We start from the raw sequence: 20,837 nt of genomic DNA, 5'->3' as shown, positions 1-20,837 counted from the left end.
GAGTGCGTGACTGAATCGGATAATATCTTGTATTTGTGGTTTTAAATTCCTGTCCTGACACCGTTGCCGAAAAACTTGCATTTTCTATTTCCAGATTGGTAAGGCAAACTAAAGATGGTTGCTCTTGAAATGATAGGCCGGTATATTCATTATCAGGTAATATCCTTCCACAAATACTGCTCTTCTATAGGGACTTTGTCACAGATCATTTTGAAAAAGACAGGAAGAGGCAGACCGTTCCGCAGGGGTGGTTGGGGTCGGTCAGGTGCACCAGGCCGGAGCCTAAGTGGGAAGTTGGAGAAGGTGTGTGCAATTACGTCAAAGGACGCACCAGAGTTGGTTGAGTGGCTCACTCAGCCTTCTTCTTCTGCACCCTCCTCATCCTCTCTATCTGCACCCTCTTTACTCTCTGCTGTGTGCACCCCAAAGACACCACCACCACCACCATAGCCCCTCGACTCGAGGAATTATTTTCCCATGCATTCCCAGACCTTAACGATGCGCAGCCATTCTTGGCTTCAGATGAGGAAGAGGAGGTATCAACGGCCGCCACCCAGCAGTCTGACGACTGTACCCAGATCAGCTCAAAGAGGGTGGTCCCCGCTGTTGCTGCCTACTCCAAGATCTCTAATGTCAGTGGTGGTGAAGGTGATGATGACGTGTCGATGGACGTCACGTGGGTGCCCACAAGAGAGGAAGAGGAGGGGAGTTCAGAGGGAGAGACTGAGCAGCAGATAGGGAGGAGAAGCAGGCAGAACTTACAGTGACAGGAGGCGAGAAGCAGACTGCAAATGTATCTGGAGTGAGTCATCCACTATGCACGGTCACATCTGGCGCTCCTAGGATGCCATCACATGCAATACATCGGGGGTTGTCTATATGATGAAAGGCTCAATTTGCGATCTAGTGGGAAGTACGAGCAGACCATACAAGACCAGATTACGAGAGCATCTTAACTGTATCACCAAACCCGGGCAGCTGGTACATCGAGGGCAGCAAACCACTATAAAGGAGCATAACAGAGGCCGGATGACTTCTGTACATACGCCATTGAGAAAGTAACTGTCTCACCCAGGGGTGGAAATATAAAAAAGAAAACACTATTACGAGAGGCTTACTGGATTTTCATATTGAATATCCGACATCCATCGGGACTCAATCTGAAAAGGGAGTTTTTATCAATGATGGTGGAGTCTTATATATACATACCGTATTTTTCGCCCTATAAGACGCACCGGCCCATAAGACACACCTAGGTTTTTGGGGAGGAAAATAAGAAAAAAAACATTTTTAACCAAAAGGTGTGCTGTGGGTTTGGAACTAATGGTGGTCTGTGGATGGCACTATTACTGGGGATCTGTGGATGACTGACACTGTTATGGGGGGGATCTGTGGATGACGGACACTGTTATAGGGGGGATCTGTGGATGACGGACACTGTTATAGGGGGGATCTGTGGATGACGGACACTGTTATAGGGGGGATCTGTGGATGACGGACACTGTTATGGGGGGGATCTGTGGATGACGGACACTGTTATAGGGGGGATCTGTGGATGACGGACACTGTTATGGGGGGGATCTGTGGATGACGGACACTGTTATGGGGGGGATCTGTGGATGACGGACACTGTTATAGGGGGGAACTGTGGATGACGGACACTGTTATAGGGGGGAATCTGTGGATGACGGACACTGTTATAGGGGGGAATCTGTGGATGACGGACACTGTTATGGGGGGATCTGTGGATGACGGACACTGTTATGGGGGGATCTGTGGATGACGGACACTGTTATGGGGGGATCTGTGGATGACGGACACTGTTATGGGGGGATCTGTGGATGCCATTCACAGATCCCCCCCCCCCTGTAACAGTGCCATCCACAGATCGCAATCTGAACTGTCGACCCCCCCCCCCCCCCCGCCCGTCGCCGCACAAAATATAAGTTGTCATATTGAATTAATATTTATTAAACATGCCCCCCAACTCCTATTACTACCGTTCATCCTAATCGCTGCTGTAGAAATCAGACCGGCAGGACGGCCGGCCGGCGCGTCTCAGTGACGTCACTTGCCTGCGCCGCCTACTTCATTCATAAAGTAGGCGGCGCAGGCACGTGACACGAGTTACGCTGCCGCCCGCCCGACTGGCCTGAATTCTACAGCAGCGATTAGGAGGGAAGGTAGTAATAGCAGTTGGGGGACATGTTTAATAACTATTACTTCAATATGATTTCTTATATTAGTATACCAGAGCGGCGGGGCGGTGCTATACTACACTGACTGCACCGCCCCGCCGCTATTGCCGGCCCCCAGCTCCTCCCAGTCCCTCCCCGCTCACTGATACATCGCTGGCAGCGATGTAAAACTCCACGCATTCGCCCCATAAGACGCAGGGGCATTTCTCCCCCATTTTGGGGGAAGAAAAAGTGCGTCTTATGGGGCGAAAAATACGGTATATATGTAAAATAAAATGGCAAATAACATCTGAAACTGCGGTAACAAAACAGTTTTCTGCTATGACATGAAGCCAGATTCTCTGCTATGGGACCTCTCTCCTCTGTCTAGGTGCCGGGGCCTAAATATCTGACAATGGCCTGTTCCAGTGGTGGGTGACGTGAAGCCTGATTCTCTGCTATGACGTGAAGCCTGATTCTCTGCTATGACGTGAAGCCTGATTCTCTGCTATGACGTGAAGCCTGATTCTCTGCTATGACGTGAAGCCTGATTCTCTGCTATGACGTGAAGCCTGATTCTCTGCTATGACGTGAAGCCTGATTCTCTGCTTTGGCATGAAGCCTGATTCTCTGCTATGGGACCTCTCTCCTCTGTCTGGGTGCCGGGGCCTAAATATCTGACAATGACCTGTTCCAGTGGTGGGTGACATGAAGCCAGATTCTCTGTCACGGGGCCTCTCTCCTCTGTCTGGGTGCCGGGGCCTAAATATCTGACAATGGACTGTTCCACTGTTGGGTGACGTGAAGCCTGATTCTCTGCTATGACGTGAAGCCTGATTCTCTGCTATGACATGAAGCCTGATTCTCTGCTATGGGACCTCTCTCTTCTGTCTGGGTGACGGGGCCTAAATATCTGACAGTGGCCTGTTCCAGTGGTGGGTGACATGAAGCCTGATTCTCTGCCATGAGACCTCTCTCCAATTGATATTGGTTAATTTTAATTTATTTTATTTTTATTTTCATTTCCCTATCCACATTTGTTTGCAGGGGATTTACCATTGACTTCAATGGGGTTCGGGTTCGGGTCGAGTTCAGATCCTGAACCCGAACATTTCCGGGAAGTTCGGCCGAACTTCTCGAACCCGAACATCCAGGTGTTCGCTCAACTCTATACAGAAGCCATTATCCAGTCACACTGACTGAGAGAAGATATCCCGGATTAGAGGAGGGATTTTTATTTTCACAATTTTTACAGTGTGTTTCATTGTGATGTGCATGTTCACACCATACAGTTTTGGTGAACACTTTGGGTTTTTCCTCTTTTCTTTTCTTCCTGGTTTTTCTCTTTCTATGCGATCCATTGCATTTATGTAATTGAGAAAAACATTAGTGTTCAACCACTGGAAACAACTTTTGGTGTTTGAATACAAGTGTGACAGGTGATTGTGAGGTGTTCAGCCCGGGGTGAATTCCCATCCCCCTTTCATCATGTTTTTTTCCTTTTTTTTTCTTCTCCTATTGGAGGTTGATGTCCATTTTTTTTTTTTTACCCCTGAAGCTGAACACCACTCAGGGTTATGAGTAAGAACGTTGGAGTTTGAAACATGTTAACCTGTTGCGGTGGTGGGACGCGATTTCCACAAGATATAATCTGTAGTGTTAATCAAGCACCATAGTGCTCGGGCCGAACACATCAGGATGCTCAGGTGCTCTACCGAGCACCCGAGTATAATGGGAGAACCCGAGCATTAAACCAGGTACCCCCTGCTCTGAAGAGGGGAGGGTGTCGGGTTCATAGGAAAATGTCAGAAATTGATGAAAACACCACAGAAATGGTTCGGGAACAGCATGGGGAGGATGGCTGGATGCATCTTGGACTCCCAGGTCGCTGGGGACGATGTTGTCCGAGTAGTATGACACTTTTATATGCTGACAATAATACGCACCAAACCGAAGATAAAATCGATTTTTTGAGTAAAAATTGTTAGGAAACATTCTTTCCTGTATATTTACTTGTATATAAAGTGCAAGTGCTGCCAAAATATATCACATAAAGGAGGGCCTCATTCACATTGTGGTACAATTGTTCAGGTAGTGGGACTCCTACACTCATAAAGCCTATGCACTAAGTGAAAGGGCTGCCAAAAATTACAACGAACCAGCACTACAATACATCCTTTATTACACCTAAAGGAGGGCATCATACACAGCCTTGAAAAATTATGATTGATGGCCTGCTGGTGACCCTCAAAAACATTAGGAGCAAGGGCCTGCTGATCTGACCATCTACAACATTATGGGGCGAAGGCCTGCTGCTGCTTTGGTGACTCTAGATAACCTGGGCCCGATCACACGTCCCTGTGACCGCGACAATCCATTCGGATTTCTGGCCTATCAACTTTCAATGTTATTTTCAGCGCGAACCATGGTGACCATGGGTAACGGAGAATCAGCGTTTGATTTTGGAGAGGGAGCCTGAGAAACGGCTACGGCTACCTCATCCAAGCAAGGCAGAATGCGTGCAAATTACCTATTAGGTATAATTAGGTGAGGGCCTGCAGGTGAGCTGACCCTGTAAAATATTGCAGGTGAGGGCCTGGTGGTGAGCTGACCCTGTAAAATATTGTAGGTGAGGGCCTGGTGGTTAGCTGACCCTGTAAAATATTGTAGGTGAGGGCCTGGTGGTGAGCTGACCCTGTAGAATATTGTAGGTGAGGGCCTGGTGGTGAGCTGACCCTGTAAAACATTATATGCGAAGGGCATTATATGTGACGAATAAGCATGTGTTGATATGATGGAGAAGGAGGATGAGAAAAGGAAGATTCAACCATATACCCTTGTTTGTGGTGGAAGGGGTGCATGGGAATACAGTGTTTTCAATACACCATAAAAGCCACATTTATCAGACAAAACGCTGGCGCCAGGGCAGGGCAGCACCTCCAAGGCGTAGAGCGCCAGTTCGTGCCACGTGTTCAGCTTGGACACCCAGTAGTTGTAAGGCACTGAGGACGCTGACACGGTCTGCTATGTACTCGTTCACCATCTTCCAAAGTTTTTCCCCTCCATGTGACACTAGGCTGCACATCAGGGTGAGGGTGCTGGCGGGGTGTCATGAAACTATCCCAGGCCTTGTAGATCGTTGCCCTGCCTCTGTTGAAACTGCTGTGTGTTCCTCTTGTCTCCCCTCCTCGGTTGGCCAAGGACCTACGGACTCTGCCGCCAGCGTTGCCAGATGGAAATTTTTCGAGCAATTTTTCAACAAGGATCTTCTGGATATGCACTGTTTTGCTAGTCATCTCCACCAGAGGAATGAGAGATGAGAAGTTCTCTTTGTAGCGGGGGTAGAGAAGGGTGAACAGGAAGTAATTCGTGTTGTCTAAAATGCCTTTAACACGTGGGTTGCTGGAAAGGCAGCTTAACATGAAGTCAGCCATGTGTGCCAGAGTACCAACAGGCAAGACTTCGCTGTCCTCATCAGGAGGATCACTCTCTTACTCTCCTCATCCTCTTTCTCCTCTTCTGCCCACCCACGCTGAACAGATGGAATTAAACTTCCATGGGTACTACCCTCTGTAGCTGAGGAAACTGTCTCCTCCTCCTCCTCCTCCTCTTCATCGTTCAATTTGCGTGGAGAAGACCAACTGAGGGTGGTCTGGCTATCACCCTGTGTAATGTCTTCCCCCATTTCCACCTCTTCCACATGCAAAGCGTCCGCCTTCATTGTGAGCAGTGAGAGGTCAGACATCCATGCCCACTCCTTGCTTCTGATTAGCAGAAGCTGACTGGAAAGGCGACGACCATGTTGCAGCTGGTCAGTGGCGTCGCCAGGGGGGGGGGGCCAGAGGGGGCCACGGCCCCCCCTACATCAAGCTGTGCCCCCCCAACTAAAATGTCCCCCATTCATTTTGGTACTAGTTGGTCTGTTCTGCGCTGCTGCGCACTGCGTAGGCACTAGGCAACCCTAATGGACATCTTCACATCTGATTCTGATGATCTGACTGAGTCTTGGACTCGGTGCCGTTGCGGTCTCACTCTCTAGTCTCCATCCACAGCCGCCGCGGCCCCGGCCCCAGGACCTGACCAGTTGAGTCAGACTCAGTGGCAGTGCTGTGTATAAATCAGCGCGCCGCTAGTCAAGACTAGCTGATTCTGATTCATTCAACTACTGGCAGCAGTGCGGGCGGCGCTCCTGCTCCTCCTCCTAACCTACCGATACCGAACAGACTGGACTGAGCCTGACCTAGTGGTGACGGTGTGTAGCAGGTTAACTTAATAATAATAAAAATAAGGTACAACTTACAAGTAGTGACTGAGTGGACTGACTAAGTCTCTTTCTATTCTAACTAGAGAGATTAGATCTGACTCTGACTGAGTCTGAGAGGAGAGCTGGCTGGCGGCTGCCCCTGAATCTTCCTGATTTTAAAATTAAAGGGGTTCTGTACTTTAATTTAACTGATGATCTATACTCTGGATAGATCATCAGATTCCGATCAGCGGGGGTCCCAGGTCAGACACCCGGGACGCCCGCCGATCAGCTGTCCAGTAGCACCGCGGCCTTCTCGCAGTTTACCACTGGCCCAGTGACCTCACGGGTTACAACTAGTATCAACTAGCGTGGGCTCAGGTAAGATCCATTCAAGTGAACAGAACTTAGCCGCGCTCAGGCTCGTTGATACTAGTCGTGACGTGGGCCGGCGGTAAACAGTGAGAAGGCCGTGGTGCTGCTCGAGCGCCGGTGCCTTCTCAAACAGCTGATTAGCAGGGGTCCCGGGTGTCGGACTGCGCCGATCCAGAGGATAGGTCATCAGTTAAATGAAAGTGCAGAACCCCTTTAAAGTTCATGTCAGTGCAGCCTGGATGATTACAGTGTTTACTACTTTACCGTTTAGGCTACTTTCACACTTGCGTTCGGAGCCGATCCGTCTGGTGTCTGCACAGACGGATCCGCTCCTATAATGCAGATGATGGGATCCGTTCAGAACGGATCCGTCTGCATTATATTTCAGAAAAAATTCTAAGTCTGAAAGTTAGCCAAACGGATCCGTCCAGACTTTACAATGTAAGTCAATGGGGGACGGATCCGTTTGAAATTGTTCCATATTGTGGCAACTTCAAAGGGATCCGTCCCCATTGACTTACATTGTAAGTCTGGGCGGATCCATTTGGCTCCGCACGGCCAGGCCGGACACCCAAACGCTGCAAGCTGTGTTCAGGTGTCCGCCTGCTGAGCGGAGCGGAGGCGAAACGGAGCCAGACTGAGGCATTCTGAGCGGTTCTGCATCCACTCAGAATGCATTAGTGCTGGGCGGATCCGTTCGGGGCCGCTTGTGAGAGCCTTCAAACGGAACTCACAAGTGGAACCCCGAACGCAAGTGTGAAAGTAGCCTTAGAGAAATCATGTTCAAATGTGAGCGGTGGGAGAGTGATCTGTGGTCTGTGGAGTCATTACACTGTTATAGGGGGGAGTCGTGCTGCCCTATAGAAATGAATGGGTCCGCAATTCCGTTACGCAAATTTGGGATGTGTGAATGGGGCCTTTATAGGGAGAGGGATCCTGATATGACACTGATATGGGGTGGATCTGTGGATGACACATAGCATAAGATGCTATAAACTGTATGTGTCATCCACAGATCCCCAGGCAGCTAGGACATGTTGAAATCTGAGTGATTGGGGTTTTTCTTCCCTATTGCGGTTTTAGGTATTGGGTAAAGTATCGCAGCATTTCTAAGCATACTTGTGTAAATGTATCGTTGTTATAGCTGCCCCCCCCCCTACTTTTGTCCTGGCCCCCAGTGGGCCCCCCAAAGAAAATTTGAAAGCTAGAGACTCCACTGCAGCTGGTATTCCACTACTGCCCTCTGCTGCTCACAAAGCCTGGCCAACATGTGGAACGTGGAGTTCCAGCACGTGCTCATGTTGCACAACAGTCGGTGAGCTGGCAATTGCCAGTGCTGCTGCAATGTTGCCAGACCGGCTGAAGCTGTCGGTGAGTTGCGTAAATGGGCACATATGCGGCGCACCTTGCCAAGTAGCTCAGACAAACTGCTGAACAACTAAGTTCAAAACATGGGCTAGGCATGGTATGTGTGTGAGCGTATCAAGCACCAAAACCGCCACCAAGTTACGGTCGTTATCAGACACAAGCATGCCTGGTTCTAGGCTGAGTGGTGAGAGCCACAGCTCAGTCTGGTTTCTTATCCCCTGCCACAGCTCTGCGGCGGTGTGCTGTTTGTCGCCTAAGCATATCCGCTTCAGCACAGCCTGACACCTCCCCACTGCAGTGCTACTGCTTCCAGCTACCAACTTATGACTGACTGGTGCTGCATGCTGATAATTTGGTGGAGGAGGAGAAGGGGGGGTTGGAGCCACTAACGTAGGTGCTGGCGGAAAAACTGATAGACGTAGGGCCCACAATCCTGAGCGTGGGTAGCACCTGTGCCGTCCCAGGGTACCACTCACTCCTGACCTCCACAACATCCGTCAGGGAAGTGTAGCGTCCCTGGCCGAAAGCACTTGTCCATGTGTCAGTGGTTAAGTGGACCTTCCAAGTAACTGCGTTGGTCAAGGCATGGGTGATGTTACAGGACACATGTTGGTGTAAGGCGGGCACGGCACACCTTGAAAAATAGTGGCGGCTGGGGACAGAGTACCACGGGACGGACGGCGACATCAGGCTGCAGAAGGCCTCAGTGTCCACAAGCCTAAATGGCAACATTTTGAGAGCCAGTAATTTGCGCATTTAGTGCTATGGCCTGTGGGTGGGTGGCTGGGTATTTGTGCTTGCGTTCAAATGCTTGGGGTAAAGAGATTTGGATGCTGCGCTGGGACATGGAAGTGGATGTGGTCGCTGATGGTGCTTGCGAAGGTCCAGGTGCAGGGCGAGAGGCATCCGGCCTGCATATTGGACAGGGGATTAGCCAGCACGTAATGCAGAGGAAGAGGAGGCAGTGGTGTGACCCGCAGACACAGATTGTGGACCCAGGCGTTCGTCCCACCTATTAGGGAGCTTTGATGCCATGTGGCGGATCATGCTTGTGGTGGTGAGGTTGCTAGTGTTCACGCCCCGGCTCATTTTTGTATGGCACAGGTGGCAAATAAAAATTATTTTGTCGTCTGCACTTTCCTCAAAAAAGCACCAGACTGCGGAACGCCTACCCCTTGGCAAGGGAGATTTCCACAAGGGGGTGCTCCGTGGAACAGTTGCGGGCCTGTTTAGCGTGGCCCATCTTCTCCCTTTTGCCAACCCACTGCCTCTGTAACACCCCAGAGTTGTTACTACACGCCTCTACCCCGCTACTATCTCCTAAGATCTTTTTGCCATGGTCTTACCTTCTTGCTGTTCTCCTTCGTTTGACATGTGCTGGCGGCCATCTTGGTTTCTGGGTTTCTTGTAGCCTCCCACCCTGCGGCTTCTCCTTCCCACTGGGAGGAGCTGGATGCCTAGCTCATATATATAGGAGGTCTGTGGCTTCAGTTCCTTGCTTGGTCCTCCTGTGTTCACATGCTTCTAAGACTGCTGCTGCTTCTGGTTCCTGATCCTGGCCTCGTCTGACTACCCCGCTGGTTCCTGATCCTGGCTTCGTCTGACTACCCTTCTGGTTCCTGACCTCTGGCTACGCAAGACCCTGCTTCGGTTTAGCCATCCGTTTGGACTTTTGCTTACAGCTTGATTTTCAATAAAGCCTTCTTATTCCCACTTATCTCTTGTTGTACGTCTGGTTCATGGTTCCATGACATTAGGACCAAGCCATGAATTCTGACGGTACAGGGCCATCCTCGCTACCTACGCTGATTGCCAGACTTGATCAGCAGGATCACCTGTTGGGTCGGTTCGCTGTGGCGTTGCAAACCCTGCTTGAACGCACGGCTCATTTCGCTTCCGTTGCCGATGGGTCGGTTGTCGCTCCTGGGGCCGCTCCTACTGCCGCTCCGGTTGTTGCGCCAGAGTCTACCCCGACACCTGTTGCTGCGCCTGCGGTGTCTCGGGGTATGACCGGTTCTGCCCCCCTCCCACAGCGCTTTGGGGGAGAGCCAACTCAGTGCCGAGGTTTCCTTAACCAGGTGGGCATTTATTTCGAGTTGCTGCCACATGCCTTTCCTACTGAGAGATCAAAGGTGGGCTTCTTGATCTCGCTGCTCTCGGACAAGGCCTTGGCCTGGGCCAGCCCTTTATGGGAGAACAACAATCCGGTGGTTGCCGAGTTTTCCGGTTTTGTTGCTTCTCTTCGGAAGGTATTCGATGTGCCGGCTCGTGCTGCCTCTGCTGCGAAGCTCCTTATGTCCATCAGACAGGGTTCACGATCTGTAGCTGAATACGCCATTGAGTTTCGTACCCTGGCAGCAGAGGTGGGCTGGAATAATGAGGCTCTGGTTGCTGCTTTCTCTCATGGTCTCTCGGATGCCTTGAAGGATGAGGTTGCAGCTAAGGACCTACCAGTGGAGCTCGAGTCTCTTATTTCTTTCCTGATTTTGATTGACACCAGACTCAGGGAGAGACCTTCCTTTAAGGAGAGCCTGCGGAGGCCTTCTAACAGATTGGCGCCTACGTTTGTTGTCCCACCCGTGCCTCCCTCTCCTCCCACGCCTCCTGGGGATGACTTGTCTGGGGGTAAACCCATGCAGCTGGGGTTTGCTCGCCTGTCCGAGGGGGAGAGGGTACTCCGGAGACGCGAGGGCCGATGCATGTACTGTGGTCTCGGTGGGCATTTTCGGTTGGCATGTCCGAACCGTCCGGGAAACGCTCGCACCTGAGATCCTGTCGGGGGCAGATCTTGGGTGGAGTCTCCTCGTCCCCGGTTTCCCGTGTTGACAAACCACTGATCACTGTTGTCCTCTCCTGGGTCGGGGGCTCGGTGACGACCCAGGCGTTGGTGGACTCTGGTGCTGGTGGTTTGTTCATTGATAGTGTGTTCGCTGCCGCCAATTCCATTCCTCTGCAGCCTCGAGGTTCCCCACTGGCTCTTGAGGCGATAGACAGCAGACCCCTTCTGCCGCCACACGTGACTCATGAGACCCTTCCAGTGGGGATAGCCATTGGTGCCGTTCACAGAGAGTCGGTCTGTCTCCAGGTGATTTCGTCTCCACACTACTCGGTGGTCTTGGGGTACCCCTGGCTCCAGAAGCATAATCCGACTTTCGATTGGAGATCGGCCGAGATCCTCTCGTGGTCACCGCAGTGTGGGGCTAGTTGCATCCATGGGCCTGTCAAGTTGCTGTGTACTTCCTCGGACTCTCTGTTGCCTCCTGAATACGAAGAGTACCGGGATGTATTCGATAAGGTGCGCGCGGTTGCCCTACCTCCGCACCGCCCATACGATTGTGCCATAGAGTTACAATCTGGTGCCGTTCCTCCTCGTGGCAAAGTCTATCCCCTGTCGGTAGCGGAGAATGAGGCCATGGAGGAGTACGTGAGGGAGGCGCTTTCACGCGGACACATTCGCAAATCCTCGTCCCCGGCAGGGGCTGGATTTTTCTTTGTGAAAAAGAAGGGCGGTGAGTTGAGGCCTTGCATCGATTACAGGGGTCTCAATCGCATCACGATCAAGAACGCTTACCCGATACCCTTGATTTCCGAGCTGTTCGATCGCCTCAAAGGGGCCACGGTCTTTACCAAACTCGACCTGAGGGCGGCATATAACCTGGTAAGGATCAAGGCGGGCGATGAGTGGAAGACCGCGTTTAACACCAGGACCGGTCATTATGAATCTTTGGTTATGCCCTTTGGGTTGTGCAATGCGCCCGCAGTCTTCCAGGAATTCATCAACGATGTTTTCCGTGACCTGTTGCAGCAGTGTGTGGTGGTCTATTTGGATGACATCTTGGTATATTCTGAATCCATGGAGGCCCACATTATGGATGTCAGACGAGTGTTGCAACGGTTACGAGAGAACAGGCTGTTCGGTAAGCTTGAGAAATGCGAATTTCACCGATCCCAGGTAACCTTCTTAGGTTACATCATTTCCGCTGAGGGGTTCTCCATGGATCCTGAGAAGGTTTCGGCTGTCTTACAGTGGCCCCAGCCCAGTGGTCTCCGTGCCCTGCAGCGCTTTTTGGGCTTCGCCAATTATTATCGGAAGTTCATCAGGGACTTTTCTATGCTAGCCAAGCCTCTCACGGATCTGACCAGGAAGGGCAGTAATTTCCAGGTCTGGCCACTCGAGGCCATCCGAGCTTTTGAGGCTCTAAAGTCCGCCTTTGTGTCGGCTCCGATTCTGTCGCATCCCAACCCTGGGTTGCCCTTTGTCCTCGAGGTGGACGCGTCTGAGACGGGAGTAGGCGCCCTTCTGTCTCAGCGTAGAACACCAGAGGGTCCTCTGCTTCCTTGTGGGTTTTACTCCCGGAAACTGTCTTCCGCGGAGTGCAACTATCAGATTGGTGACAGGGAGTTATTGGCCATCGTGCAGGCCCTTAAAGAATGGAGGCACTTGCTCGAGGGTTCGGTGGTTCCGGTTCTCATCCTGACGGACCACAAGAATCTGACCTACCTTTCTGAGGCCAAGAGATTGACACCACGTCAGGCCAGATGGGCTCTGTTCTTGTCACGTTTTAATTACGTGGTCTCCTACCTACCCAGTTCCAAGAACATCAGAGCGGATGCCTTATCACGGCAGTACTCCGAGCTGTCCAGGGAGGAGTCGATTCCGACTTCGGTCATACCTCCGAATCAGATCCTGGCCACCATTCGCACCAGTCTGACCTCTCCCCTGGGTGAGCAGATTTTGGCGGCTCAATCTGGTGCTCCCTCTGGGAGACCCAACGGCAGATGTTTTGTGCCTGAGGAGTTGCGCACTCGGTTGTTGCGAACCTACCATAACTCCAAGGCCGCGGGGCATCCTGGAAAGAATCAGCTGTCCTGGGCTGTTTCACGTCTGTTCTGGTGGCCTTCTCTACGTTCCGACATCGCCGCATATGTAGCGGCATGCTCCGTTTGTGCCCAGAGTAAGTCCCCTCGGCACCTTCCGTTGGGCCTTTTGCAACCCATAGCCACTGGGGAGCGCCCATGGTCACACCTGGGGATGGATTTCATTGTGGACCTCCCTGCATCCCGAGGCCATACGGTCATTCTCATGATTGTGGATCGGTTTTCCAAAATGTGCCACTGTGTTCCTCTCAAGAAGTTACCCTCTGCACAAGAGTTGGCCACGATTTTCGCCAGGGAGGTCTTCCGGTTGCACGGTTTGCCCAAGGAGATTGTGTCGGATCGGGGGAGTCAGTTTGTGTCCAGGTTCTGGCGCGCCTTTTGCTCCCAGTTGGGGATTCATCTCTCTTTCTCCTCGGCCTACCACCCTCAGTCCAATGGGGCCGCAGAACGATCCAATCAGGCCTTGGAGCAATTCCTTCGTTGCTATGTCTCCGATCACCAAGACAATTGGGTTGACCTCCTGCCTTGGGCTGAGTTTGCCAGGAACACGGCGGTGAACTCTTCCTCTGGGACGTCTCCCTTCATGGCCAATTATGGGTTCCAACCTGCCGTGTTACCGGAGGTATTCTCTCCCCAGGATATTCCGGCTGTGGAGGATCACCTTTCCGTCCTACGTGCTTCTTGGGTACAGATCCAGAGGTCCCTTGAGGTCTCTGCGCAGCGCCAGAGACTCCAGGCTGATCGCAGACGAGCGCCCGCTCCTTCCTACCAGGTCGGAGACCGTGTATGGTTGTCCACCCGCAACCTCAACCTTCGAGTGCCCACTCGCAAGCTGGTGCCTCGCTTTGTTGGTCCCTTCCGAGTGCTTCGCAGGGTAAACCCGGTAGCCTATGCCCTTGCGCTTCCTCCTGGCATGCGGATCTCCAACGTGTTTCATGTCTCCCTGTTGAAGCCATTGGTGTGTAATCGTTTCACTTCCTCGGTTCCTCGGCCCCGTCCGGTCCAAGTGGGCAATCGTGAGGAATATGAGGTGAGCAATATCCTGGACTCACGCCTGGTCCGCGGTCGGTTGCAGTTTTTGGTCCATTGGCGTGGTTATGGTCCAGAGGAGCGTTCCTGGGTTCCCTCCGCAGATGTCCATGCTCCTGCTTTGCTCCGAGCCTTCCACGCACGCTTCCCTCAGAAACCGTTCCTTACTCCGCGGAGGAGGGGCCCTTGAGGGGGAGGTACTGTCATGGTCTTACCTTCTTGCTGTTCTCCTTCGTTTGACATGTGCTGGCGGCCATCTTGGTTTCTGGGTTTCTTGTAGCCTCCCACCCTGCGGCTTCTCCTTCCCACTGGGAGGAGCTGGATGCCTAGCTCATATATATAGGAGGTCCGTGGCTTCAGTTCCTTGCTTGGTCCTCCTGTGTTCACATGCTTCTAAGACTGCTGCTGCTTCTGGTTCCTGATCCTGGCCTCGTCTGACTACCCCGCTGGTTCCTGATCCTGGCTTCGTCTGACTACCCTTCTGGTTCCTGACCTCTGGCTACGCAAGACCCTGCTTCGGTTTAGCCATCCGTTTGGACTTTTGCTTACAGCTTGATTTTCAATAAAGCCTTCTTATTCCCACTTATCTCTTGTTGTACGTCTGGTTCATGGTTCCATGACACTTTTATACTGTCATCTAATGTGATTTTGCTCATGCCTTCCACAAATGTGCATAAAGCTATGTTAAAAGTAATGGTTCATGTAATTTGCCTGGTTACCAGTAGGTGGCAGCAACTCATTAGCAAGTACAGCTTAGTGCTTAGTGCGTCTGAGCTGGAATAGTTTATTCCAGCTTAGCTCTCCCTCTGTGGAGAGGTGGGCTGGTTCCACATCCTGCAGCATGGGTGGAGACAGAAGTTTGAGTGTGTGTGTGTGTGTGTGTGTGTGGTTCTCCTGCATAGGAAAGACAGCAAGGACCTAGTCTCGGCTGAGACTTGATCATATATCCAGCTTGAGCATCTTCAGCTCAACTGGATGAGAAAAGCAGAAAACTACAGACCAACTCCAGAGTTCTAGAAATAAGGCATCCCCTGAGAATCCATCTGTGAGATAAGTCCAGTGCCTAGGAGAAGCCAATTCCTCCTCAGTCTGTCTCCACACAGAAGTTACAGATAGGTGCAGAAGCTAACCCTACCATAGTTACAGAGCTACCAAGCAGATGTTTATCCTGTAAGCTCCACATTTAAAGTAGAAGTATTCATTCCTGCCAATGATTGCTAAAACCTGCTGGGGCCAAGAGACCAAAGCTGTATACTGCTTGGATTAAAGTTGCCTCAAGTAAAAAATTGTTTGAACTTCATTTAAAGGTCTAGACATCATTTCTTCTGCAAAATTCCTCTATTAGTCCTACTATAACTACACTCAAATTTATGGCAAGTGAGCAAGAGTCTGGCCGTACCCAGGTAGGAGACACCATGACATAATTATCACTATCCTACAAAGACAATATAGGCCATTACACTACTCTGGCACGTCTGGGACGTGCGTTATAACACCTTGGAAGGGTCCTGGGATAATACCCTGCGCACGCTGCAATTGGTGTCACGATAAATACAGGACATATTATCCACCAGACCTGGCCACTGCACTAAAAGTGGCATCAGCGACCCCTCCCCCTCTGTACTGCTGTACTCGCTCGGATTTCCACCTTCCCAGGTTGGGTCAGTGACTTCATCGTCCACCACTTCCTCACTCTGCTCATCCTCCTGACTTGTTGACCTAACCACAAACTCAGTGATTGACAACTGTGTCTCATCCTCTTTATCAACCTCTTGAGACAGTAATTGCTGTTGAGTTATTGGCAACTGTGTCTCATCATCATCCACCTCATTAAACAGTAATTGCCGTTCCCCACCGTCATCATGTGACTGTGGATGCTCAAGAGTTTGGGAATGTGGACACAAGATCTGTCCCTCTTCAAGCGTGCCAAATCAAGGAATGGCGAGGAAAAGAGGTCCTCGGAATATCCGAGTGTGGGAACACTTGTTTGGCCAGACTCTCCATGGTGGAAGGAAGGAGTATCAAGACTGGACTTGGTGGAAGACAGGTTGGTGCTTAACCGACTGGAAGAATTATCTGCTGCAATCCAACCGACCACCTGGTTGCACTGGTCATACTTAAAGAGTGGTGTCCTGTGCCGCCCTGCAAACTGGGACATGAAGCTAGGTATCGTGGATGATTGTTTTTCTCGTGCTCTGGCAGCAGGCACAGTTTCAACGCGCCCAGGGCCACGGCCTCTTAGTGCACCATCAGCATCACGGCCACCTCCCTGTCCCTTACTACTTGCCTTCTTCATTTTAAATGTGATATATGCTTAAAAAAAGAAGTCACACGTACAGTAGTGTAGGATTTGGAAGTGTACGCACAATTTTTTTTTTTTTTTTTTAAAAGGTATTTGCTGTCACCAGCAGCTAATAAGAAAATTACAGGGAATGTCACAGGTATTTGGGATGAGGAAACGTTGCGGTACTTGGCAGAGTACCGCCATGTTCCGAGCATCGAGATGCTTGAGCCGAACAGGTGTTAGGCCGAGCATGCCCGATCATCACTAGTAATCTGCAATCAGTAATGAAATAAAGACGAAACAATAACCAGAATATGAAGTGCTGGAACCTTTCCTTTTATTTTGCATGTTGAGAGGACTTGTCCGGTTCGTTCCATGCATGGGGAGGATTTGGTGAGCTGGAATTTACCTTTTTTTTTTGTGCACTCTAATAAATGGTCTAATTTTGAGTGTTTTTGTCAGTCTTATTTAGCTGCAATTACTTTTTGCTGTTCTGCATCTATGTCTTTTTCCTGTTTCGACAGGTTTTTTGTTTTAGCCTCTATTTTTGGAGCGTGGTTTAGTAGGTCTGTATGTTTTAGACTGATTTATGTAATTGCACTTTTTTTTTTTCACCTGAATTAGTTGCAAATTTGATCTAATTTCTATGCTTCTTCATGGGCGGCGTAGTTTTGTTCGTCAGTGATGTGTGGGGGTGCTATAACAGCTGCATCGGTGCGTGGACGTGCGCCTTTTCACAAACATAAACGTGTATATGCCTACTACTTTTTCGATCTAATATGGGGAGTTTTGAGCTAATATAGGACTTTTCGCTGCACTCTTGCACCTAATTCATGAGCCGACAGTTTTGTTTTTTTTCAAGTGCGATTAGTCCGGCGTCCTGGATTAGTCTGTCAGTACATTGCAAAGTATTTGTCACACAGCGAGTGTAATCATCAGGACACAGGTGGATCATGTGTAATTAGAGAGACGCCTAATTCATCAGCCGCTGTGTGACTCCTTAGGGCTCATGCACATGACCGGTGTTTTGCAGTCTGTTTTTCACTGATCCGTTGTTCCGTATCTGAGTTTATTTTTTATTTTTTTTATTTTTTTCCTCTTATTTAAGTCCTCTTCCGTTCCATTATTCCACAAAACATATCCGTATGGTTTCCGTATGCGATCCGTTTTTTGCAAATTGGAAACAGTAACTTATTAATCACCAAACACATGAGCAATATGGGTTGGGCATAGCATTTCTACAGTATGGATGAAATACGGATGTGTTCCGTGTGCGTTCCATATTTTTTGCGGACCTATTGACTTGAATGGGGCCTCGGACCGTGATCTGTAGACAATAGTCGGACATGCTCAACTTTTTTGCGGAATGGAAATACGGAAATGGAATGCACAGGGATTACCTTCCGTATTTTTTGCGGACCCATTGAAGTAAATGGTTCCGCATATGGTCCGGGGGAAAAAAACTGAACAGAAGCGGAAAGAAAATACATTTGCGTGCATGAGCCCTTTTAAATACTCAGCAAAGTACTGACAAGCTAATCCAGTACGCCGGTCTAATCGCACTTGAAAAAAAACATTGAGCGAAAAAAATGACCCCCAGTGTGCAGCCCTTGTTAGTTGCTCCATTTTCTAATATGGCTAAGCAGTAATTTGTATCCCACACACCTATCTGCTGTCCGGAGTGGGCCTTGGCACTTTTTCACGCAGCGGATTCCACGCACGGCATCCGCTCGTGTGAAAGAGCCCTTGGGGTAGGTTCACACTTGCTTTAAACAGATCCAGTAAAGAGCCTGCCAGGGTTCACCCGAGCGCACTGGCTTGGTTATTTTCAGAACTCCCATAGAAATGAATGGGGAGCACGCTGCGAATGCGTGGTGTGCTCTCGTTCACTTTTGGAGGCCCCATTCCAGAGATAGGTGCTGGTCCCACCTATATGATGTTGGTAGCATATCCTAGTAATATACCATCAAAGTCGGAGATGAGACAACCCTTTAAAATTTAGAATTCGAAAAATTAGCAACCCTCCATACTGCCTCAGTGACACGGTGAATGCTGAGGTTTGGCATAATCGTGGTGATGTTATTGCCATGATTGTATTGGAAAACCGCAGGAAAAACTGCACCGTTACCACCACACGTGAACACAGCCTGATGGATTCTCTGAAGCACTTAATATTAGCCACCAGCACCTCCTGTGGGGGCATGTCCACTCAGGGGTATTAAACAGAACCTCTGAGGTCATCCCAGTGGAGGGGAATAGCTCAGGATGGGCATTGAAGGGGGACTAGCTGGCACTGCCCCTGTCTGATTGGCAATGCAGCCACCGCTACCCGCTGCTCCAGTCCAACAGTCACTTTGTTGATGGTCACTGCTCCCTAGTGCCAGACTTCCATGTGCGCTCAAAAGATGCTGGATTTGCAAGCAACTCCGTCAGGAAGAAAGACCGTCTCCTGCAAGACGCTCGGTGCCCAGTGGCAAATATGGCTCTGATAAAACGCTGGTCTTTTGTCTCGTCTTGCACAGACGGAGGATTACACCAATTTAAGATGGTGGTGTGTGCTCTGCCTTATCCCGCCCAACAGTCGAAAACCTTTCGAAACGGGCCGCACGACTTAATATTGTGGCAAGCAAGGCCGGTCAAAAAGAGTCCCTTCCTTAAAGACCCCCAATGTGTGGTGGGGCTCGTTCTTGTGGGTACTTTGACATCCAGAAAGGTGTGGTATTTGCTGGGAGTTCCTGGTCTTCTACGTGTTGTCTACTGAACTCTGACGTCTACTGCTGTGATGTTAAAAATTAAATATTTGGTTAAAGGCTCAGTTTCTAACTGAGAGCAATGACCTAGCAGACTCTCCCATAATGAGCCGGAGCGGATGATGGGAGTGGCAGTGTCTCTAGTGTCTGTCAGTCAATCACAGCAGCTGTTCTAACTCCTTTGCTCCCTTGGACTGTGCATTGAAAGGAGCGGCCACTCTTTCTTCCCTCGGGGTACACCCTGATTCAGGGATCCTCTTGATTTTAGGTGTTTGGATGGGTACAAGGCAGGAGGTGTAGATTCCAAAGGCAATCGTATATTGCAAGAGCCGGTAACCTGGCCAGATTAAACAGAATGAACATCTCTTTTCTGTACTGAAATATAGGAGTAGTAGTACTTCCAATTATTGCCGAGCACAGTTCCAGTTGTGCACAGTGCAATTCTGTCCCAGATAGCAGTGTATGGACATAGGCAAGGATGGGAGTTATGGTCCTCTTTCCTTTATCTTGTTATAGTCGCACTTTTTAGAATCTATGGCAGGCAATGGTACTTTGGCAATGGTGGCTGTAATGTCCACTACAAGGTCATGTCTGGCCAGGACGTGTCCAAGTGTGAAGGGTGTCTCAACAGTGTCCCTCCACTGCAGTAAAGTCTGAATGGCTGTAGTCGCAGATTATCTTACTGATTCCAAGTTCTCTCTATCTCCACAAAAAAAATGTGAGTTTTATTCACCAGAGATACAGCAACGTTTCAATCCACTCGGTGGGATCGGTATATACATAAAGGGGATTCTTTTGTACATCCGTCCACTTCTAAGGAGTATAAAATCGGAGATTTTTTGACTTGCGATTCTACTTTTGTTGTTTATGCCCTGTGGTGTCCTTGTAACCTATTATATGTTGGTGAAACATCTTTAGATTTTAAGACTAGTTGTAACCAACATTGATACGCCATCCGTAAAAAGCGGATGGATCTTCCCGTTTCAAAACACTTTACTGATTTCGATCATAAAGAAAGTGACTTAAGATGCATGTTACTAGATGACATTCCAACCCCTCGAAGGGGTGGCAATAGAAATCTATTATTGAAAAACGTGAACTACATTGGATTTCTGAATTAAATACATTAAATCCTCATGGATTACATGTTGAATATAGACCGTGGATTCTAAACAAATTCTCCCCCCCCCCCCCTTTTTCCTCTATTTTCCTTCCCTTCCCTTCCTTGGAGGCCGTCACAATTTATCTCTCCTCGCCAGCTTGGTGTTTCTATGTATTAAACTATTATACTAATTTTTCCTCTATTTTTGTTTTTATCAACAGTTGGCGAGTAGGGAACAGGTGATTTACCCGGCCAGCATGTGACCATCCAAAGCCTATCGAGATTACTTCTACAGTTCTAGTTTTGGCCTTTGTATATGTGACATGTTATACTGATATATTTATTGTATGGGGGTATGTCTATGACACTCCATTATATATATATTTTTTTACTAGTGAATAAATTTAAGATTGGGCTTATTGCAGGCATGGTATTTATTTATTTATTGGTGTGCATGGGTTCCTCTCACTATTCACATAGTGGGGGGCCTCTAGCAGTAATTGGGATGGACATTCTTCCTTGTGGCGCCCTTACTGTTAGGCAAGAAAAACAAACGCCTCCATAATAAGTAAATTTGAGAGCGCAGGTGCACGCTACCTTGGCTGAAACACAATTGGATTAGTAGAACGAC

General features: G+C 49.6%; 1 protein-coding gene across 1 annotated transcript in view; it reads left to right on the top strand.

Annotated features, from left to right (window-relative positions):
* Positions 1 to 20,837, top strand: part of LOC122946225 (N-acetyllactosaminide alpha-1,3-galactosyltransferase-like) — a 65,794-nt gene that overhangs the window by 4,081 nt on the left and 40,876 nt on the right. The window contains exon 2 of the mRNA XM_044305674.1: positions 20,428 to 20,445. Coding sequence (XP_044161609.1) covers positions 20,428 to 20,445 — 18 coding nt within the window. The remainder of the gene's footprint in view (positions 1 to 20,427; positions 20,446 to 20,837) is intronic.

Source organism: Bufo gargarizans, chromosome 9, assembly GCF_014858855.1.
Source record: "Bufo gargarizans isolate SCDJY-AF-19 chromosome 9, ASM1485885v1, whole genome shotgun sequence".
NCBI lineage: Eukaryota > Metazoa > Chordata > Amphibia > Anura > Bufonidae > Bufo > Bufo gargarizans.
This window is presented reverse-complemented; position numbering and strand designations above follow the sequence as displayed.